The sequence below is a fragment of the Fundulus heteroclitus genome, chromosome 11, assembly GCF_011125445.2.
Source record: "Fundulus heteroclitus isolate FHET01 chromosome 11, MU-UCD_Fhet_4.1, whole genome shotgun sequence".
In the NCBI taxonomy this organism is placed as follows: domain Eukaryota; kingdom Metazoa; phylum Chordata; class Actinopteri; order Cyprinodontiformes; family Fundulidae; genus Fundulus; species Fundulus heteroclitus.
Window position 1 is genome coordinate 30,800,197 of NC_046371.1, and position 23,380 is coordinate 30,823,576.

Genomic DNA, 23,380 nt, shown 5'->3' on the forward strand with positions numbered 1-23,380 from the left:
GCTAGTGAGGTGGGAATAATTAACTATGAATTGGGTCCTGCAGTTCCTGTTCTGGCTAATCTTATATGGATGTGTGAGAAGCCTGTTGCAGATCTAGGTCTGTTGGGGGAAAAAATACTATAACAGGAATAATGTCTACAGAAATATTTAGAAGGAATGCTCTGAGTTTCTAGAAGTGTATACGGATGTGTCAAAAAATGGGGGATGGGAGGACTTGGGTAGCGTTTTTAATCTTGATGTGGGAGTTAAAATTAGTAAGAGGACATGATAATGTGTCAGTTTATACAGGAGAGTTGCTTAGACTTTTATTGGCATTGAATTGGGTGGAGGAAAATGCATCGATAAAGGTAGTGATTGCATCTGATTCAAGTAGTGCACTTTGTAATGTTAAGAATATCTATTCCCATTCAATTGTATTAGAAATAGTAGAAACAATGAATAGAGTAAAAAGAGCAGGAAAACAAGTGGTGCCTTTATGGATACCAGCGCGTATAGTGGTCAAAGGTAATGAGTTAGCAGATGAATATGCAAAGGTGGGAGCAGATTTTCCCATTTAGTATAGCAGTCATTAATTAATTAGTAAAGCTGAAATTACAAGTATTGTTAAGAATTGTTTGAAAAAAGTTTTTACAATGCAATTCAGAGTGGAGCAGGAGAGACTGTGATTGGGGATGGTCTCAGCCAATGAGAGGAGGACATTATTTCAAGAGCGAGATTTGGACATACAATATTACCCAGAGAATAATATGGAAACATCAGAGTGAAGAATGTGAATACTGTGGGGAGGAAGAAACCATGGAGCATGTTTTCATTGTTTGACCCATAGACATCATATACGTAGAGGCGTCGTTGGGCGCAGGTTCGCACGTCAACGTCACCGCCATATTGTATGTGGCAGAAAAAAGTTAAGTTCTGTTGTCAGAGAAGATGCCTCATTCCTGTGCTGCATGGAAATGTATTCGGGCTGATTTCACTACTTGTATCAGCCTTCTATAAACTAAGGCTGCACCATGTTGCAAGACTGGACACACTAAAGCTGGAGAGTGGCAACACTAGAAAAAAGCTGTGCAAGACCATTCTTTTTCAAGGTTTTTAGCTTGCACACAGTACAGACTATTGTATTTAGACATAAATGTGCATATATAGATCTTCAAGTAGTATAAATAAGCCAAATAAATAGCTGTGTGATTTTATATATATATATATATATATATATATATATATATATATATATATATATATATATATATATATATATATATATATATATATATATATATGTGTGTATGTGTGTGTGTGTGTGTGTGTTATGAATATAAGGATCAATTTGTTAAATCTAAACATTATTTCATAAAACCGTGTCACATGTGAAACTTTAGGAACAGACTTTTTGGGGGAGTATTAAAGAGGTAAAATTACTAATATGAGAAAAAAAAGACCTAGCACAATAAAGTAAAAAACAAAACAAAAAAACATAAAAGTGGTAATGTTATGAGAAAAACGTCATATTATGAGAATTAAGAGGGAACATTTCCAGAATAGTCTGTTTGCAGAATTATTTCACTCCTGGAGTAATAGGGCCAGGTTAGATTATTTTAATTATAATTATTCTTTACGAGAATAAATTCAGGAGAATGAAGTTAAAGGGATACGAAAATAAACTTGTAATATTACAAGAATAAAAATATTACGAATTCAAAGTATATTCTGAGATTAAAGTCGCTCTGATACTGTTTAAGTGACTGGGTAACTGCAGATTTGCCCCATTTTATATATCCTTTTTTAGCATGTTTATCCTGATCCACAATCCTAACCGGTTGGTGGCGGTAATGCGCCACATCGTTGTATGCCAACCGCCAATAAACCCGAGAAGAAGAAGAGGGCGGAGCTGCATGTTTGAAAGTGGCGGGCAGGAACAACACTTTGGTCTAAAAACACAACTAAGGGATCGCAGATAAACCAACTGTCATTTTAAGCGTTTTAAAACAGCAAGCGGCCGCGTTGTCGTGTCTTGTTTTCGCTGCTACACGCCGCCAGAGCGACTTACCGGATGCAGCTTTGGCCTTAAATCCTGGTGGAAAGTTCAAAAGGTACGTTAATGGTAACGTCTTGCTAATAACTCCAGCTAGCTGTTTAAAGTCAACGCGGACTGTACGGTGTTGGCTAGTTGGCAGACAGGAGCACCGCCTGTGTTAGTTTGTTTTTAGTTTAGAAAGAAAACGTGTTTAAACAGTAGGTTACTTTTAGCTATTAACCCCTGGTGGAAAAAAATCAACAACTATCCACTGGCGGAGCGTGACTGGTGGAAGGAGTCGGTTTAGTTCTCCGTTGCAGTTTTTAAGAATCTGATGTCCGTGTCGGAAATGAATGACCAAAATCCTTCATGGTCGTTACTTGATTGAAACAAGATCTCCTCCTACACCAGAACGAGTGGATCATTCTCATGTCTTTTCACCTCCTCGCCAAAACATTCATCCACCCTGACCGTTTCCACCTGTGTTTGCTTTAGGTTTGCTGGGCAGACATTTTTTCTAAGACGTTTTCTTCTTGCCTATTTCCTGTCTTCTTTGTTCTGATGCGCTCAAAATAAAACAAGAGCAGCTTATGGCTCTAAGAAGTTAACTGGATTTACAATTTGAAGTTTGTGGTTTTTGATGTGACATCATGTTGAAGACGTCCAGGGAGGATGCATCATTTTTTTAGAGGAACCGTAAATAGTTGCTAGTAGCAGTTTGAGAACCATAGTTTTTGGGTAATACCCTTAATCCCTTCCTCTATTTTAACAGATCTGGCTATGTTGTGGTTTTATGTGGAGTGACTGCTTGCAGTTGCTGGCGTGAACTGAAGAGCTTTTTGTGTTGTCAGTTTATTTTTAAAACATCACTAATGTCCACATTAAAGACAAAACAGTCTTTCAGAGGTTCGCTCTCCTTTTTCTGCCCCCATCTGATCCTAAATCTCGGGAAGAGGAGACTAGTGGCAGTGCTGCGCCTTTATCGTATCGTTTTTGTTGTTGCCGTGAAAATTTTCTTATCATGATAAGAATTTGGGTTTATCTCGACAACGATAAATTCCAATTAGTGATGTATGAAAAAACTCCAAAAAACTGCCAGTTTTGTCAGGATTGTTGTTTTAGACATTTTCTCCACTGTTGGTGTGTTCAGAGTGTCAGTAAATGTCAATAAATTGAAAAAACATCTTATTAACGTATGCAGTTTAGTGATTAAAAATTAGAGATGCACCGATCCGATACCCGGATTGGATATCGGTTCTGATATTGACTCATTTGCTGGACCGGATGCAGGATGAATGACGCCGATCCACTCGTTCCTTTTTTTTTATTAATATCACACACAGCAGTACAGTTACAGCGATCTAGTCTCTTCAATTCTTTGTGTGCAACGCCGGTTGCGTCACGCGGAGCAGCTAGGCGGTGAGCAAGACGCGGAGCAACATGGAGCAAGCGCCGGACCGAGCCAAGTCTGCTGTTTGGAAACTTGATACGGCAACAAGTCCGACTGCAACACGCAAGAATATCTGCAACGCGAAAATTGCAAGGACTGGATAAAGAGTTGGTAAATTCAACACCAACAGTATTATTGGCCGATACGTTCAGCCCAGGTATCGGATTGGATCTGGGGAAAAATCAGTGCATCTCTAATAAGTTGCATTTCTTTATGTAACTGGAGTCCTGGTGAAGCATATTTCTAATTTTGTTTTAATATATGTTACATTATTAAATGTGTTTTTAAGGAAACCATTTGTATTTCTGGGGCTACAAATACCGAAAAAGTCCACAAGAAGCTGGTAATAGTCTTTTATAGTTATCACAATAATAACACAATAAATCATGATAAAATGTAAAGTCCATACTGCCCACCCCCATTCTGGATAATTAACTCGTGAAATTCGCAGTTAACACTTTCCCCACATGCACGTAGAAATGTAATGTATCATTTGTTATTGAAATGTAGGGTATCAAGCTGTTTAATTGGTGATAAATTGTGGTTTATTATGTTGGACCACGGTTGTCCCTGCTTTTATTCAGATGCTTTTGCTAAAACTAATCGGATAAATGACGTCCAAATTGTATTGTAGATTTCTCACCATAAAAAGACGCTGATGGTTTGGAGAGCTAGTGTCAGTATTATCTAAAGATCAGGTCAGCAGCTTTTCCTCATGTTTTCTTAGTAAAACTCTGCCACTGTGTCCCTGTTTCAGTTAAAATAATGTTTTCCTCTCTTTGCATTCCTTAAAGCTCCCGACTGGAATCGTGCACCATGACGGATGAAGATGCCAAGGTGATCCCGGTGCGCGTCGCCTTGAGATGCCGCCCGCTGGTGCCGAAAGAAATCAACGAGGGCTGTCAGTCCTGCCTCACCTTTGTTCCCGGTGAGCAGCAGGTACGCGGTGTTGGGTGATTCTCCTCCCGTCAGTCAGGTTAAATGTTCGTTTGGGTTGTCTGTATAAGCACGTTTATTTTTACCCCCCCAGGTGATTGTTGGCACAGAAAAAGCATTCACATATGATTACGTGTTCGAGCCCACGGCCGAACAAGAGGAAGTGTTCAGCACTGTTATCTCGCCTCTACTGCGCGGCCTTTTCAAAGGTAAATTGCCTCGGTGCTGCACAGTTTTGGGCCACTTGCTAATCATCGAGCAGGTTTTTTTTACCAGAATCCCTTTTCGCACGGTTACATCAGCTGTTTTCAGTACAAAGAATGGTGGGTTAGGCAAGCGTCTCATTATTTGAGTCATTTTACAACCTTGCCACACGTTTCCTCTGTTAGGTTACCATGCCACAGTTTTGGCATATGGACAGACAGGATCAGGAAAGACGTACTCGATGGGAGGAGCGTACACATCAGCCCAGGAGAGCGACCCTTCTGTCGGGGTTATTCCCCGAGTCATCAGGAGGATCTTTGAGGAGCGGGAGAAGAAAGCAGACTCTGAATTCTGTCTGGCTGTTTCTTACCTGGAGGTTGGCAGATGCACGCTGTGAACGCAATGCAAAGCAATCGTAAATTGCAATGCAACCCTCCATATTAACATGTTTAGTCTTGAGCCTCTTGTAATTGTTGTCTTTTTTTATTATAGATATATAATGAAGACATTTTAGATTTGCTGTCCTCTTCTAAAGATAGATCCGCCCTTAGCATTCGGGAGGACCCTAAAGAAGGCATTAAGGTGAGTGAAGTTCAGTGTGAAAAGCCAGTGAGCTGTCTCTGAACTCTTTTATGGCTCTTTAAGCCTCAGTTTTTGCTTTTTACCTCTGATTTCCCTCAGATTGTTGGGCTGACTGAGAGGCAGGTATTATCTGCCCAAGAGATGGTGAAATGTCTGGAGCTGGGAAACTTGGCGCGTACGGTTGGGTCCACAGCGATGAATGCAGCCTCTTCTCGTTCCCATGCCATTTTCACCATCACCCTGGAGCAGCGCAGAGGATCAGACAAGTCAGCTTCTTTCTTTTTTCTTCTGTAGTTTCCCTGCAGAGCTCATCAAAGCTGTCCACAAGGAGTCTCTGTTTTTTTTTTTTTTTTTTTTAACCTATCCAAAAAGTAATTAGCATTTGCAAATTTTCTCTTATTCCATGTGGATTTTTTTTCTTTTCTAATTGTCTTTAAAATAATTAATCTTTAATATTGGGTAATAGACATGCTGACAAGAGATTCTCAGTGTTAAAACCTTCAGTTTCATTGTATTGATACAGAAACAGAAAATAAATTTACCCCACAATCCATTATTTGTGTGTTTAGAAAAAGAGAATTATTCCTAATATTGCAAAAAAAAAAACATTCTTAAAGTTATCAGTGCTTTTCAAACTCAATTACTGTTTACTTACATAAATACCAAAGGAGTAAATGATAGCTCTTCTAAATACAAGGATATTTTGAAGTCCTGGTTAGCTTTTTCATTTTGGTATAAAAAAGGTAACAAAAGAAAAATCTTTCCTATTTACTGGTTCTGGATGAGTAGTTGACACATGCAGCTTCATGTGGATGCTGAGGGGAAAACACGATTAGAAAGGTCAGAATTGCAAGTAAGGGAAAGTTTCAAAGACTCAAGTTACTCACTAATCCCAACCTCAAGATAATCAGAAGGGAATAAAGGGGGGGGGGGGGAATAGAATAATATGGCCGCCTTGTAGAATTAAGTGATTGCTGAAGTTAAAAAACAAAACAAAAGATTGTTCAGAGCTTTGGCTATTTTTTATCTCAGTAAACCTCTGTCACACAGTACTTTATAACCTACTGTATTTTTCGGACTATAAGGTGCACTATATCCAAAATTTTCTCAGAAATTGATGGTGCGCCTTATATATGATCATCGTTGTGCTTACTGACCAATTTTATGTGGAACAATGTGCGCAAAAATCTGTTAAAATGTATAAGAAGTGTAACTTGGTTTAGCAACGAAGCCGCTCCGCTCAACGGCTTTTCAGAGCATTACGGTACACTGTGTCACTACCTGATAGGACCCCTGAGCTGTCTACAAGACTGCCTGTAATGACTGTAATGTCTAAACTAGAAGCACATTCATGTAAAGGCATCCCACGCCCGCAGTACGCGCTAGCAACAATAAACCTAGCAAGTTAATTCAATTTAAAAGTTACGTTTATTTTGGCCTTAAACAAGGCAGTGTAGTCCAACTACTCTGTCCTCCCGACAGAGACGGAGAGCTCTCCCTCTCAGGAGAGAGCTTTGTACCTGAAGGGGCGGAGTGATATTACACGCTTGGGAAGAATGTTTTATGTGTCGTATAATCTGGTGCGCCATATGGTCCGAAAAATGCGATACCTTAGGGATCTTTTTTTTTTGCTACGGTGTTTGGAAGGCATATCTTGGTATTCGCTTGTTTCGCTAATGGCGGGTAGTCTGGTCACCGATAAAATAAATGATTGAATCCCACTGGTTGTTTCTTTGAAACTGGAACACGTTTCTGTTTTATTTTTTTTATTTTTTACATTATTTCCCCAGTTCTCACATTAAGTACCCATCTGCATTAGTTTCAGGGTCACTGTCATCGTTTACTGCACAAATAATACATTTTTATTTACCGTGCACATATTTAGTTGCAAAAACTTCTTGTAAGCGAAGCACCATGTTTTGAGAACCTTGGGTAGACCTCATATACATTTACTTCAAAACTTATTTCATAGTCATTTTCAGAATATTAGACTCCTTAAGACAGGATGTGAAGAGCTGGTTGATCGGTCGGGCCACCTGCAGGTAGAACCTGCGCCGGCTGTTTCATAGACACGGTGAGCTCGCAGCTCAGCGGCAGCAGTTCATTAAGCGTGATCCAAGCACGTCTTTAGGTTCCACGCCATTAATGTCTGTTTTTTTTACAGCTGAATACATCCAGACAGCTGGATCTGTCCTTGTTCCAGGCGAGGGAAAGCTTTCTTTGAGTTTACTGACCCGCAGTGCTCAGGGCGGGTAGCGCTGTGTTGATTTTTGAGTCCTTGGGTCATTCGGGCACGTTCTGGCGTCTCGGTAAAAAGGACTTGAAGCAACAGGAACATGCTGATAAAGATTTTGGCTGTTAGAAGTGATACAAATTTATTATAGCTGCGCTGCAGAAAATTAGGATATTTTGAAAAAAAAAATTTTATTTTTTTTAATGAAGGTGCCTCAAGTCCCTGAAACTGGTTTAGTGCATATCTGCAGAGCCCCATTGTTTGACTCATAATGTAGCGTTCTGTCTCCTAGTTGAATAACTGTGCAAACTTTTGTTGCAGAGTGAATTCAATAGTTTCAAAGCTGCACCTCGTGGATCTGGCCGGTTCAGAGCGACAGAAGAAAACCAAAGCTGAGGGAGACCGATTAAAAGAAGGTAATCAGGATCACTTTCATTTCCTCTCATGCTTATTTTTGACAAAGTTTTCCACCTTTAATATTTGCATCTTCTTGTCAAATATTTAGCGACCTTCTTTTTTGGCATCTGTTTTTGTTTGGTGTGATTTAAAAAAAAAAAAAAAAAAAAAGAACAGAACTTGGGATCCGGTTTACAGATTTAGGAGAGCTGGGTTACAGAGTAAAAGCTCAAACTGAACAATTGGAAGCCTGTTTTCGCTTCTACATTTTTGGGGGGCATGTCTAAAAATATGCATGTTGCTTAAAGTGGCGTCTTTTTTTATTAAAACTGTGTGTTTTCTGAGAGCGCTTGTCTTGTGATGCTGTTTATTTTTGATCTGCAGGAATCAGCATCAACCGTGGCCTCTTGTCTCTGGGTAACGTGATCAGTGCTCTGGGGGATGAAAACAAAAAAAACACCTTTGTTCCTTACAGAGACTCCAAACTCACACGTCTGCTACAGGGTAGGCTTTGATTTTAAGTGCTCAAAAGTCATTAGATCAGCCATAGATGCCGTTTTTACTTTCAGCATCTTCTAGCAAACATAATCCCTGGTTTTTAAGCTTTCACTTCAAAAGGTTTTCAGGCAGATTCTGCTTCATTAGGCAGAACATATTCGCCTGCCGCTTTATGTTTTATTTAATAAAGGATTAGCTTCTAAAAAATCGATGCAGCTCCAAAAAGTGTTGCATTATAATGAATGTTTTTTTTTTTTTAACCCTCCTTTTATGTATTTCCTCAGATTCTCTTGGAGGAAATAGCCACACCGTGATGATCGCATGCGTCAGTCCCGCAGACTCTAACATGGAGGAAACCATCAACACGCTGCGATACGCCGACAGAGCGCGCAAGATTAAAAACAAACCCATTGTTAACATCGACCCCAGAGCTGCAGAAATGGGCCGACTGAAAAAGCAGGTAAAACAAAAAAGAAAAAAGAAAACCCAGTCACTGTCACGGCCAAAGCTCCTTTATGGGATCTATAGATGTTACGGTTGAATAGTCGTCACCGGTTACTCGCTTAATCAATTGGAAATATTTTACAACATGCAAAACCCAATTTTTGGATGCAGTAAACCCATGAAGATGTACAGAACCCTGACATGAAGCGAGGAATCTGGAGGACGGATTTGAATGTTTTGTCTTTCCACGTTTGCGTAGGTTCAGGAGCTGCAGGTGATGCTTCTGCACGCGCGAGGAGGAGTAGCTCCTGTGCTCTCTGGGTAAGAAGAGGGTCAAACTGGGAGGACAGTAATTACGTTCAGGCAGAATGCATGCCGCCCGTAGGGAATAACCGTTACTGTGGCTCTGTGTTGCAGGCCTAGTTCGGCCGAGGATGTCGGCAAGCTTCTGGAGAGGAACCGCGCCCTGCAGGACGAGAACAGCAAGCTGTGCCGCGAGCTGGGGGAGGCAGCAGGACAGACGGCCCTCATGTTTGAGAAGATCATTATGGTGAATCAGAGCCAGGCAGCATTCACTAATTGTGTCTCTAAAGTCCAGAGTTTGAAATGAATCATTTGAAAACACTGAAAATGATCTAAAACAAAATGCACATTTTTATTTCATTTTTTTTTTAACAAACGAGGGCTTTTTGCATTTGTGTTAAATCTGACTTTTTTTTACTCTGCTGCGTTCTCATCTTTGGTGTCGACCGGCTTGGGTTTCATTTTCAGACGGAACAAGCAAACGAGAAACTACAAAGCAAACTGGAGCAACTTCAGCACCACGCAGCGTAAGGAGTTTTTAAAGGCTTTAAAACGGGGGCTTCTGCAGACTCTGCATTGGGTTTCTGTATTTTCCTGGTCTGCATGAATATGAGGGGAACCTTAGATGTTTAGACTTCACTCACAGCTTTCCAAAAAAATCTTTTTTCTGGTGTTTTTTTTTTTTTTTTTTTTAAACCAAAATATTTCCATGGAGTTGCTGTATTAATCTATCCATTTTTCATTTTGTCAGTCCATAAATCCATTAATCCGTCCTCCCTACTATCCATCCACCCAGCGTTTAATTTATCTATGCAGGCAGAAATCCCCCCCCAACGTTTTCGGGGCTCTTTCATGTCGGAGCTTATTTCCTCCGATCTTTTGCTTCATTTTTCTCTCTTGTCGTAAAGCAGGCAAGCAAACTCTGCTTTGCCTGAAAACCTGCGTCTCATTTTGCTTGCAAATGAACTCTGGTGCCATTTACTGGACACTGGGAAAAATAATATAGTATCCAGTGAAGACAAAGGAGGATGTGATGGGTGATGTACAGGCATATTTGCTCTAAAGAACTTTAAATCATTGCAACACCTCGCTCTGCGAGATGCTGAGGTCCCCCCCCCCCCCCCCCCTCTCCTTTCTGGGCTTCTGTAAGAAACGTCTCACCATGTAGCTGAACCTCGATGACTTATTTCAATTTCTATACTAAACTACTAAGTATAACTTTTTAAATGAACTGTAATGGACTTTTTTTTTGTCTAATTGACCCGAACACTAGAGCTTGGACGATATAGAAAAAAATCATATTGATAAAATGGAAATCATGTTGATCGACATCGATAATTATCAACAAACTCAAAACAAATATCTTAAGGGCAGCTCTGGTCATTTTATGCTGTTGCTTGGCAACCTATTTCTAGATACAGACACACACACTAAATTAAAACTCAACCCTTTATTCAACCACCTTTATACCAAAACTACAAGTTTAAAAAAAAGAAATAAAAAAAGAACGTGTGCTCTCTGAACTCTTTGAAGGGAGCGGAGCTTCTTGGGTCTGCGTTGTGATTGGTTGGGAGGATGTAATGACTGTAGTATTAACCTACATGATTGGCTAGAATGCATAAGGAAGGAAAACTGTTCTATTGAACTTTGTATTGACCCTTTTTTTTTTCTCTTATCAATATACGGCTATCGATCGATATAAATTGTTATTGAAATATCGTCCAGCCCTACCGAACACACAGGTTTTATTCCGCCCTCTTTATTTCTTTCAGCTGTACGATCGATCTTCAGAGAGTGATGCAGACGCTGGAGGACCAGGAGCTGAAGGAGAACGTGGAAGTGATGAAGAACTTACAGGAGCTCATCTTGCAGCTGAAGGTACGCGAGTCAGTCGACGTTACATCGCAGTAAGAACCTTGACGTTTTAACTGGACGTCACGTTTCAGGGGAAATATCGTCCACCTCTGAGTCTGATGACCACCGTGTGATCAGAAGCATTTCCTACGCCACTGTGTGAACGTATTTGTTTTGGCTGACGTCGCACGTGTTCATGATGCCTTTCTTTTTCCTCTTTTCTGTTTTTTTGTTTGTTTGTTTCTTTGCTTTGGAAGAATGAGAGTGCCGGCATCTCTGCCTCCATCGACGCCATGTCTGCGAGAGATGAAGTGTCTGAGGGGGCTGGGAGTAGCAGCGAAACCGGACCCGAGCAGACCCCATCAGTACGGCTCCTCTTTACTTCTCTGCACTCAGTGGCCATACACTGCAAAAACGGAACTAAAAATAAGTAATTTTTTTTCTTGAAATGAGTGTATTTATACTTTATTTGAGCAGGTAAATAAAATAATCTGCCAATGGAATAAGATTTTTGCGCTTAAAATAGGAAGAACTCATCTCCATCACCTTAGTTCAAGTGCATTATATCTAATTATCTTATTTTAGGGGTAAAAATACTCATTCCATTGGCAGATAATCTTATTTACCTGCTCAAATCAAGGACAAATGCACTAATTTCGAGAAAATGTTACTTATTTTTAGTTCTGTTTTTGCAGTGTATGGCTTTGGCTAGTTTTATATGAAAGCTTAAAATTCAGTTTAAACTGTTCATTAATTCAAACATTAACTGATTTCTTAACCGTTTTCACCCCCCACAAAGGATTCCCCAGAGGGTTTTACGGCCAACCACGCTCTCAGGCAGGCCCAGCTTTCCAAAGAGCTCATAGAGCTGAACAAAGTGTTGAGCTTGAAGGAAGCTTATATGAAGAAGATGTGCGAGAACGACAGCCAGCTGGAGCCCATGCAGTCAGAGCACCAGGTACGGCGACAGGAAGGGCGATAAGACTGAACGCCTCTGTTTCTCCTGACCCGACCGTAAAATGTTCAGGTCGTTGGTTCAGCTCTGCCTGTTGTCCTCCAGAAAAATGTCCAAACTCTGCAGTCGGTGGTGGATTCTTTGCAAAAGGAGAAAGAGGAGCTGGTTTTAGCGCTCCAGTCGGCAAAGAAAGACACCAACCAGGCCAAGTACGCCATTGTTATTTTTCCCCTCGCAGCCGTTGGATGTAAAACCTTGTTAAGTAGCAGTGATGTTTCAACCTGCCGTCTGTGAACGTCCTGTAGGCTCAGCGAGCAGCGGAGGAAGCGACTACAGGAGCTGGAATCTCAGCTTGTGGAAATGAAGAAGAAGCTTTTCGATCAATCCAAACTGCTGAAACTGAAGGAATCCTCTGTTCAGAAAGCCAGCAAGCTTATGCAGGAGATCCAGGTGATTAGCCTTTTATTTACCCCTTTTTTACATTCATTTTCTGTCAACAGCTTGTCACCCCGCCGTATTGTGACGGGAGCTGTTTATACACGTTGCCGATGGCCCCCCGCTGTGTCTTACAGGCTATGAAGACGCAGCGAACGCAGCTGATGAGGCAGATGAGGGAGGATGCTGAGAAATACAGACTGTGGAAGAACAAGAAGGACAGGGAGGTCCTGCAGCTCAAGGAAAAGGTCAGTAAGTCAGTAAAAGATGAAATTAACTCGGAAAAGCCAAAAAAGGTAAATCTCACTCTTCCAATTGCTTTTTTTGTTGTTGTTTTTTTTTAATCATGAACTACAGGACCGTAAGCGGCAGTACGAGTTGCTGAAACTGGAAAGAGATTTCCAGAAACAAGCCAATATCCTGCGGCGCAAAACCGAAGAGGTGAGCTGTTTTTGTCTTTGCGCCGCCTCCCGTCAGGGAGGCTTACGGCTTGGTGGTCCGGTCCGGTCCGCGGCGTGCTCAGCTGTTCGCCATTATCTTCCAGGCGGCCGCCGCCAACAAGAGACTGAAAGATGCCCTGCAGAAGAGAAGCGAAGCGGCAGAGAAGCGGAAAGACGCCCACAACAGGGGCATAGAGGGGGCGTCTGCGCGGGTGAAGGTAGGGAAACACGCCACGGCGCTAATTTCTGAACTTAAACACAAATCTTTTTCACTGATCTCACGGCACGGCTGTGACTGAAGCTCGTTCTCGCTTTAACTTGATTATTTTGTGTCAGACCTGGCTGCTGAATGAGGTGGAGGTGATGGTGAGCACGGAGGAGGCCCGGCGCCACCTCAACGATCTGCTGGAGGACAGGAAGGTCCTGGCTCAGGAGATCAACAACCTCAAGCAGCAGATGGAGGCCGGGGAGACGCCCGCTCCTAAAATCAGAGTAGGTGGTGAAATCCGACATAAAAGGTGGTGAAAATATTCCAGCGTATTAAAAACGGGAAAGATCTTGATCCCTTTGCTTGTCGGATGTTCTGCCGCAGCGTCGGACCCTGATCATCTCCGAGCTGGAGAGCCAGGGGGCGCTGGAGACCCCTCTGTCCAAACAGGTGGAGAACCTGGAAACGGAGATGGGCCTCAGGTGAGTCGTGCAAACCGAGGAACACAAGCAAGCGTGGCCTTACAGATAAATGCAGACTGTTATTTACAGGGTTCCCACGGGTCCTTGAAATCCTTGAAAGTTTGTGAATCTGAAAAAATAAATTCAAGGTCCTTGAAAGTTCTTGAGAACAGCCAAAAAAACACCTTGTCCTTGAAAGTCCTTGAATTTTTTTTTTTTGTGGGGTTGAAAGTTCACACGGATGACGACTCGTGTCATTATTTTACTACCACAGGATCTTTTAAAATTATGCTGATTCCGCAGACTTTTACTTTGCAACAGTACGTTCGCTCTTCTTCGTTAGTTGGTAGGCTACGGTTTAGGCCTACGTGCGTCCAATAGGTCACATTCACGCAGTGTTGCCAACTCAGCGACTTTATCGCTATATTTAGCGACTTTTCAGAGTCAAAGTCAAAAGCTAGCTTAATCAAAGATCAAAGTAAGTGAAATAAATTGATATAATTCTGAACATCTCAATGCTTGCACTTTTTTCCATAAAATTCCATGAAACGGTTGGCTAATGTACGTCTTATATGTAATGTAGTATGGCATAGCCATGTACTGTGGATATAAATGTAGGCTATGAATATGATCAATATCAATGTAGGCTATAAATTAAGTCTACTTTCTTGCATTGCTTCTGACCCAACAACTTCTATGCCGTTTAGTCTTTTATTGAATTTGCATTGTATTAAAATATGATAACCTATTCAGCGGTCACAGTAGGTAAATGCCGCCACGTGTGGTCCTTGAATTTGAGGAAATTGGTCCTGGAAAGTCATTGAAAGGTCCTTGAATTTGATGTTCACCAAGGTGTGGGAACCCTGTATTTATCGTTTAGCAGCAGCATAACGCTTCACTTCCTCACAGGAACGCCCAGATAGCGGACCTGCAGCAGAAAGTGATAGTGGCTGACGGCGAGGGCCGCTTGAAACAACGAATCGACGGCCTCACCAGCATCGTGGATGCCAAGAGCGCAGTCCGGGTTCTGATGGCCGAGGTAAACCAAAACCAAGAAGCTGGTGATCTTCAGTGGGTTTCACGCATCCCCTTCAGCGACAGCCTTTTCCTTTTGTTTTTTTATTTCCAGTTGGTATCGGCTAAAACGGCCTGCTCCAAGCTGGAGAGCGAGCTGAAAGAGGAAAAAGAAAAGGCCCAAGACTTGAGGAAGATGATGGTGGACGAGAGAAACGTGATGTCCACCATGGACATGGAGCATCAGCAGCAGCTGGTGGAGCTGGAGCAGAGGCATCAACAGAAGGCAACGCACCTGTAGACCGATATCCGTTCGGACAGCGGTGTTGTTCCCAGCCCCTGGGCGCCGACCCTCTTCATGTGATTGTTTTCTCTGCAGGTTCTTTACCTCCTCAACCAGCTGCAGAACAAACCCATATGCGAGGAGTCGGAGGAAACCAAGCAGAAAGAGGAGTCGAGATCAAAAGAGAGGGAGCTTCTCCAGCGCCTCAAAGTCCAGGTTTGCTTTTGTCGGTTTGGTCGACATTTAATGGCCCTTTTTGTACAAAAATCTCGTCTTATGAATATTTTAAATCCTTCTTGTCATTTTAGGAGGAAGAGCTTGAAAAACTACGGAGTTTAAGTGAACAGAACCAGAATCTGATGGAGCAGAATGAGCAATACAGACAGGTAACGTCCCTGACCTCTAGGTTTGTAGAGCAGATTGATGCGACATTATATTATTTAACTATAAGGCCAGTTTCATTGCCAAGATTGCTCAAGGTAAAAATCAATCAAAATAGATTGAAAGTCTTAAATATTGTCTTCCCATCGAGCAATCTTTCGCAACTTAAAACAAGACAGATTGCTGATAATTCATCCTGACTATAAATTCTTCGCCCAGAGATGCTGACACATCCGCTTAAGACTGAACAAAATCAACAGGAGCCCATGATGGAATAGAGGTTTATATACGCTGCCCCCCAAAATGAACTGAACAATTTAATTAGAGTATAATATGAACTCAGTTAAACTTGTGGAGTATTGATCTGGTCAGCTCAGGAGTAGAGGAGGGTGCTAATCCGTTTGGGCTGTTCTGGTGGTAATGAAGTTAACAACAGGGGGACTAAAGGAGAAACAATGAGACGAGGCCACAGACATTTGTCCCTCCTTGTGTTTTTTTTTTTGGACTGCTTTTCAGTAGTTTTGCATTTGCCCAGGGTCAGCATCACTGCTGCTACCATGAGGCGATGCCTGGACCCTACAGAGGCCGCCCAGGCAGCCCAACTCCACCCGGACGGCACATGGTTGCCAGGTTTGCTGTGTCCCCCAGCACAGACTCAGGAGCATGGAGGAGATTCCTGGAGACAGGCAGTTAATCTAGGAGAGATGGACAGGAACCTTGGAGGTCCTTAACCCATCAGCAGAAGTGGTAGCTGCTCCTCTGTGGAAGGAGGAACAGGAGGAGTTCTGCCAGAGCCCTAAGGTGATCTGCAGCGGGTCGCTGGTGTGAATATCTCTGAGCAAACCTTTAAAACCAGACTTGATGAGGGTGGCCTGATGGGCCAACGTCCTCTAGTTCCTGTGCTCCCTGCCCAGCACCATGAAGGCCGACTGGTATTCATACATAACACTGGAAGTGGCAGCTTGGCACTGGTTCCCTGTTCTCTACCCACTCTGAGCTCATGTGACAGACCTGGAAAGGTCTGGAGAAGCCGTGGAGAACGTTCTGCTGCCTGCAACACCGTTCAGCATGGTTGCTTTGGTGGTGGTCAGCGTCTCCATGGAGGGACGCACAGACCTGTACAGGATAAACGACGGCACCCTGACAGGTATCAGGATAAAGTCCTTAGACACTGGTGGTCCTGGGTTCCTCCTGGTGCATGATGGTTCCTGGCCTCATAGAGCAGATGTCTGCAGGCAGTTCCTGGAGGATGAAGGAATTGGTACCATTGATTGGTCTCTCTGTTCCCCTGACCTCAGTCCTCTAGAACATCTCTGGGACATCATGGTTAGGTCCATCTTACACCACCAGGTTTTACCTCAGACTGTCCAGGAGCTCAGTGATGTCAGGGACTGGGGTGAGATCTGTCTATCTCATCTCTTAGGGGACGTACCCCAATGTTGGCAGACATGCCTACAAGCAGGTTGGAGCCAGAGAAACTACTGAGGACCATTTTGAGGTGCTGCAATGACATTTCAGCAAGTTGGACCAGCCTGCAGCTTCGGTTCTTCAGTTCCACTTTCTCTGGGACTTTGGGTTAAGCCCCCTGTGGGTTGATCTTTTTCATCAAATGATCAACCCACATGATGATGTAGCATCCTTTTTGTTCCCAACTTCTTATCCCTTCCGTATGAGAAAAGACATGCAGCAAGATTTCCCCCCAATTGAGATCTGATGTGTTGTGTGTGATTGCTTGCTTCTACTAATTTATAAATAAAATCAAGGGACCAGATTGGTCGTTTACTTTCTTGCCGTCCCAGGTTGGCCTGGAAACATTCACCCACTAAAACGCAGGATTTCCACTCTCACTTGATTCAGATTTTCAGATTTTACTGTTTGGAAAATATAAGAACCTGTGACATATTCTGACTGTCCTTCCGACTTTTTGAGATTGAAACCATTTAAACCTCAAGGTTTTAGACTTTGAGGATTAGAAACCCGCGTGGCTAAATCTGGAATGTTATTGATGTTTCATGTGATTAAATGTAAAAGATGCCTCCTGCGTTTGATGCAGTTGTAGATCTGAAGCCAAATATTTTGCATAGGTTCTTTGACAAAGCAGGGCTTAAATGGTATTGGGGAATTGTGTAGTAAAATATTACCTTTTTAGAGCTCAGTTTGTTCCCTGCAGGCAAAGGGCTTTGGAAAAAGTGTGACAGGCAGAGAGCTGAATGGGGAGGCAGACATTTTTAGCCCATGATCTAAACAGGCCTTAACAAATCTGTCTGTTTTCCACCGTAGAAGCTCTTGTTTCTCCAGTTGGCAAGTGAGAAGAAAGTTCTTGTGCCATCGGTCAAAAATGAAATGAACCCAGATGACTCGTTCGAATACGTTCCTCCAAAAGTAAGTTTTTCCAGAGTTCTGGTTATTTTTAAGGTTCAACAGCCTACCTCAGTTTATAGACATCCAAGCTTGTTATTTAGGTGTTTTACCTTATTACTGCAGTTGCTGCATTCTGGGTCAGTGTTTAGACTCAGACCATGCATTTACATCCAGGTTCAGTTGTAATATTTATTACACCTGAACATTAAAAACCAGATTTCATGTATAGTGGTATTTTAAAACATAATTTGATCCTCTTTGTGTTCTCGTAAACCACAAAAAAGCTCAAACTGAAGAAGGCCACCACTGCTAAAGCAGCTCTGAATACAACCATCAGCGTCACAGAACTGCTGTCATCCGGCGAGGACGAGAACGAGGGGGAAGCGGACGAGTGGCTTCCTGAGAAACCTGAGAAGGGACGGAGAGTCTCAAGAAAACCCAAATCAACTGGGGTAAGACAGACCTGGGCTCTGGAGTCCACTCAGACTTCATATCAGAGACAAGCTTTTTTTATTTTTCCATTGTAGTGTTTGGCCTATCAATTACTTTATCTGTGTGTTAAACGAGAGGAAGCCTTGCTCTGTCCCAGGATCTGATTTAGGTAATTAAAGACAGTGTGCCTGTCTGGATATAGAAAGCTGAAGTTTTCTTTTCCCTTCAGGTGGGATTCATGCTTTGTAAATAGTAAAATAATATTTTGGTTTGACCCACTTCATACATGGTGGTCCTTAATATTAAAGGAGCAATAACGGACATTTCACCACTAGGTGGTGCTTGAGTACTGTCAGTAGACCAAAAACAAAACCCAGCCCCTCCTTTACCTTCTCACTTTCTATGTGCATATTTGAAGTAAGTAACTCACAACTTTTTAATGCTGTTAGTAAGAGAACATTTTGACCAGTTGGGTGCTCTCCACCATGTTGCTCCAACGCTGCGCTGCTCTGACGGTGGTATTTTAGGGCAGGGAGGGGCTAAGTCTTAAGTGGCAGCTGATCAAATGTACACTAGAAGCATAATACGTGCATATTTACGCTATGCGACACCTAAATTAGATTGAAGTTCTAAGTTCAGACGCGTATACGCTCCTGTTTGGCAGGGAATAAACAGGAAAAAAGATATCCTGTGTCAACATTCACTTCCAAAAGCATGCCAAAAGTGGAGTCTCAGTTCGGCCACAAGGTGGTAATTGGAGAACTCAGCAGAGTGAGAGAAATAGACCCAGATGTCCTCCAGCAGCCTAAGCCTATAGCAGCATAACTATAGAGGTAGCTCTGGGTAACCTAAGCTACTCTAACTTTAAGCTTTGTCAAAAAGGAAAGTTTTAAGATTAGTCTTAAATGTAGACAGGGTGTCTGCCTCACAGACCAAACCTGGGAGTTGGTTCCACAGGAGAGGAGCCTGATAGCTAAAGGATCTGCCTCCCATTCTACTTTTAGAGACTCTAGGGACCACCAGCAGACCTGCAGTCTGAGAGCGAAGTGCTCTGTTAGGAACATATGGGGTAATCAGAGCTCTGATATATGATGGAGCTTGACTATTAAGAGCTTTATATGTTAGAAGAAGAATTTTAAATAATATTCTTGATTTAACAGGAAGGCTAGTCATCTTGGTCAACAGAGGGGTTCTTAAGTAAATGTTTAATAACAGCTACTTCAAAAGCCTGTGGTACGTATCCATTTACTAAGGATAGATTAATCATGTCTAAAATGGGGCCACTGATCAAAGGGAATACCTCCTTAAACAACTTGGTTGGGATTGGGTCTAACATACAGGTAGAAGGTTTAGATGAAGCTAAAATTTTAGATGGTTCAGAAAGCTCTACTGCTTCTAAACAGTTCAAACACTGTGCAGGTTCTAAAGATTCCTCCAACGCTGCCTCACTTACTGAGGACGAGGTAATCATGTTTGGGAGGATGCCAATTATTTTATTTTTAATCCAATTTTATTTATGAAGAATCCCATAAAGTCATTACCGCTAAGGGAATGGATGGATCAACAGAGGTATGGCTATGGGTGGGTTTGGCAGCTGTACTAAAGAGAAACCTAAGATTATTTTTATTCTCCTCTAATAATGATGAAAAATATGCTGCTCCAACTCCGAAAAGGGTCTTTTTATACAACAGTAGACTGTTTTCCCAGATTAGGTAGGATTCCTCTTGGTGTGTAGAGCGCCATTTTCTCTCCAATTTCCTAACATTGTGCTTCAAAGAACGCAGCTCTAAATTAAACCAGGGAGCCAGCTTCCTGTGAATAATCACCTTCTTTTTCAAAGGAGCTACATTGTCTAATGCAGAACGCAACAAGGAAGAGACATCTTTAACAAAAGCGTCTATTGTGAATGGGAAGAAACAACATTGCTGCCATTTGCTGGGCATTTCTGTGATACACTGCCAGTATCACTTGTTGGTGGAGCTGTTTTAAGCAGGGAGGGTTTGTGCAGATGCGCTTTTTTGTGAAGTTTTAAAGAATATACCACCTGCTATGTGGTATATTCGTCAGACTTGCAATCTTCACGATTTAATTTTCCCTATTGTTCTGGGAGAAAACACAATCAACACTATTAGCATTGCTTTTTTTTCCTGAGTAAATCATCTCAAAGTTAAGTGTTGAATCAGAAAAGCCTTGACTGATGATGCCAAGTCATGTCTCTTCCTTCAGTGTGCGTGCAAAGGTCGCTGCAGCAACAAGCAGTGCCGGTGTCGCAAAGGGAAGATGACCTGCGGAGAGAACTGCCAGTGTGATCAAGAGAAGTGTCGAAACATGGATAACCAGGTGAAAGCCGAGGTGAGTGACTGTGTGCTCTTCAAAAAGCTTCACCGTAGCATAAACGTGTGACACTTAACCTTACGGTAAGCTCTTTATTTATGTCTGACATGTTGGACTCACATCGATTGCGCCTGGAAAACCAGCCAGATGCCTTTTGCAAAACGACTGTAAACGGGTTTCCTTTTTTATGAAGAAAGTATGAGCTGCAGTAGCAACCTGCCAACGTTACATTGCTATTTTTTTTTAGTGTTGGTCTTCTAACTGAACAGCTTCATTCTGATCAGTCAGAGAACTGCACTACTTTGTTGGAAATTCGATGTGTTGATGAACGATGGCCTCTGATCTCGGTTTGGAACGGTTCTCTTGTTTCAGGATGGCGGTGGCGCAGACGGTGCTTCAAGAGACTCTGCATCTCTGCAGGACCCGTCCTGTGACAGCCCGGAAAACTGCACCTTCTTCAAGCCTCCATCCTGCACCCCCACAAAGAAGGTGAGCCCTCCTGAAGACCAATCAGCGGGTAGAGTGATTTAGCAGAAGGTTGTGGGTACTATTCCAGTCACATGTCAACATGCCCTTGGGCAGGACGCTTAACCCCAACTTTATGATGGTGTCAATTGTTCTCTACCAAACTGCTCATGCCTTGATAGAACAGCTGGATTTATAAACTGAGGGTACAATGTAATTCCTGCTGCCACTACTATGTAAAAACACATTAACGTGCTTTTGTAGGTGCTGAAGGAAATTGGAGACATGGGCCACAGCACTACAGAGCTAAAGTTGGCCAGGAAACCCGACTCTACTGAGGACGACAAGGACGAGGAGGACAGGACAACAGTCAGCCTCCTCAGAAAAAAGAAGCGCCTCCTGACCAGTTTTCAGAACAGTTTCCTCTCAGCCTGCACCCCCATCAGGGAGGAATCCTAATCCGGCCGACGTCTGTTAGGGATTTCTTTCTTCAGCCGTCAGGGCGTTTGTTTTTGTCAGAGCTTTTCATTGTCTGTCTTTTTTTTATGTGACTAGAATGTCATGTACTGTAATATCAAGGTAACTATAGATTTAAATTGGTGTCTGTGTTCCTAGAGCGTTACTAATGCATTTTGGGGAGCTTTGACACATTTACTGGAATTCACAGAGAGGATCAAGAAAGCCTGTACAGAACTTTTCTTTCCTTCAGTAATATTGAAGATCAACTGAAACACTGGGAGCGGTCTCCGATGTTCTTTTAGTATTGAGCTAATAAAGTCTTAAAAATCACATCTAGATTTAACAAAAACAGTCTCTTTTATTTTATTTGTCAAGAAATATTAAATACCTAAGCATTGATGAAGAATTTTTTTAGCTAATTTCTATGACATTTGATTTTAGGTCCACTTTCTCTGTGGTTTTGAGGGTGTTATGTAGCGGAGTCTGTTTTTCAATTCACCAATTTTTATAAAAATTCAACATTTGATGTAAACTCATTTGTCCCACCAAAAGCTAAACCTATTTTAGATTCTCTTTCTTTTTAGGTGAGTTTATGAGTCCGTCAGCTGATATGTCACTGCCACTTTACCTCTATTGTATTCAGATTTGTCTAACATTTTTGTCAGCTCTTCAAGAAGTCTTGTGTTTTAGTTGATGAAAGCCTGAACTTTCCAGTTATTCTTTCCTTGGAGTCCATCTGGCAGAACAGGAAGCTCAGCGTCAGTATTACTTGAAACGCCATTAATCTCATCACCGATCTGTAGGATAATGTTTGTTTGTTTTTATCTCAGATGAATAAAATTGTAATGTTCACAAACAAGCTCAGTCTATGAATATGTCATTACTGTAGTTTAAGAGGCAGATTTGTTTTTTTGTCTCAGAAAATTAGAATATTGTGATAAAGTTCTTTATTTTCTGTAATGCAATTAAAAAACATGAAATGTCATACATTCTGGATTCATTACAAATCAACTGAAATATCGCAAGCCTTTTATTGTATTAATATCGCTGATTATGGCGTACAGCTGAAGAAAACTCAAAAATCCTATCTCAAAATATTAGAATATTTCCTCAGACCAAGTAAAAAAAAAATATAACAGTAAAACAAGATCAAACATTTTAAAATGTCCATTAATGCACTCAGTACTTGGTTGGGAATCCTTTTGCACAGATTACTGCATCAATGCGGCGTGGCATGGAGGCAATCAGCCTGTGGCATTGCTGAGGTGTTATGGATGCCCAGGATGCTTCAATGGCGGCCTTTAGCTCATTTGCATTGTTGGGTCTGGTGTCTTTCAGCTTCTTCACAATACCCCACAAATTCTCTATGGGGTTTAGGTCAGGGGAATTGGCAGGCCAATCAAGGACAGTAATGCCATGGTCAGTACACCAGTTACTGGTGGTTTTAGCACTGTGGGCAGGTGCCAGATCATGCTGGGAAATGAAACCATCCTCTCCATAGAGCTTTTCAGCAGATGGAAGCATGTAGTGCTCTAAAATCTCTTGGTACACAGCTGCATTCACTCTGGACTTGATGAAACACAGTGGACCAACACCAGCAGCTGACATGGCTCCCCAAACTGTGGGAACTTCTCACTGGATTTTGCGCCTCTCCAGCCTTTCTCCAGACTCTGGCGCCTTGACTACCAAATGACATGCAAAACTTGCTTTCGTCTGAAAAGAGGACTTTGGACCACTCTGCAACTGTCCAGTGCTTCTTTTCCATAGCCCAAGTCAGACGCTTCTTCTGTTGTCTTGAGTTCAGAAGTGGCTTGACCATGGGAATACGGCTATTGTAGCCCATTTCCCGGACACGTCTGTGAACAGTGGCTTTTGATACCTGGACTCCAGCTTCAGTCCACTGTCTTTGAAGCTCCCCCAAATTTTGGAAGCGGCTCTTCTTCACAATGCTGTTAAGGCTGCGGTCATCTCTCTTGGTTGTGCAGCGTTTCCTGCCACATTTCCCCCTTCCAACACACTTTTTGTGAATGTGCTTTGAAACTGCACTCTGTAAACAGCCTGCTCCTTGAGAAATTTCTTTTTGTGTCTTACCCTCCTGATGGAGGGTGTCAATGATGGTCTTCTGGACAGCAGTCAGATCAGCAGTCTTCCCCATACTTGTGATTTAGTTTACTGAACCAAGCTGAGTGTTTTTCAAGGCTCAGGAAACCCTTGCAGGTGTTTCGAGTTAATTAGACG

General features: G+C 42.2%; 1 protein-coding gene across 2 annotated transcripts; it reads left to right on the top strand.

Annotated features, from left to right (window-relative positions):
* The first annotated feature begins 1,875 nt into the window (after nucleotides 1-1,875).
* kif4 (kinesin family member 4) lies at nucleotides 1,876-21,998 on the top strand. 2 transcript variants are annotated; one of them, XM_036143372.1, is made up of 32 exons: nucleotides 1,876-2,090; nucleotides 4,099-4,162; nucleotides 4,259-4,403; nucleotides 4,495-4,609; nucleotides 4,790-4,980; nucleotides 5,097-5,186; nucleotides 5,286-5,452; nucleotides 7,741-7,835; nucleotides 8,200-8,319; nucleotides 8,598-8,773; nucleotides 9,017-9,078; nucleotides 9,175-9,307; nucleotides 9,529-9,587; nucleotides 10,833-10,938; nucleotides 11,172-11,279; nucleotides 11,714-11,872; nucleotides 11,975-12,078; nucleotides 12,175-12,319; nucleotides 12,442-12,552; nucleotides 12,662-12,745; nucleotides 12,849-12,962; nucleotides 13,081-13,236; nucleotides 13,337-13,434; nucleotides 14,323-14,452; nucleotides 14,543-14,713; nucleotides 14,807-14,926; nucleotides 15,019-15,096; nucleotides 17,372-17,473; nucleotides 17,737-17,904; nucleotides 20,111-20,236; nucleotides 20,591-20,707; nucleotides 20,948-21,998. In XM_036143372.1, the coding sequence occupies exons 3-32, from the start codon at nucleotides 4,281-4,283 to the stop codon at nucleotides 21,140-21,142; spliced, it is 3,723 nt and encodes a 1,240-aa protein (XP_035999265.1). In that variant the 5' UTR covers nucleotides 1,876-2,090; nucleotides 4,099-4,162; nucleotides 4,259-4,280; the 3' UTR covers nucleotides 21,143-21,998. The 2 variants fall into 2 exon arrangements, with proteins under 2 accessions (XP_035999265.1, XP_035999264.1); XM_036143371.1 differs by lacking the exon at nucleotides 4,099-4,162.
* Nucleotides 21,999-23,380: the final 1,382 nt, after the last annotated feature.

Coding starts and splice junctions, on each gene's coding strand:
- kif4 (XM_036143372.1), top strand. CDS start 4,281: ATGACGGATGAAGATGCCAAGGTGATCCCGGTGCGCGTCGCCTTGAGA. Junction 13,237..13,336: donor CGCCCGCTCCTAAAATCAGA/GTAGGTGGTGAA, acceptor GTTCTGCCGCAG/CGTCGGACCCTGATCATCTC. Junction 14,714..14,806: donor AGCAGAGGCATCAACAGAAG/GCAACGCACCTG, acceptor TTTTCTCTGCAG/GTTCTTTACCTCCTCAACCA.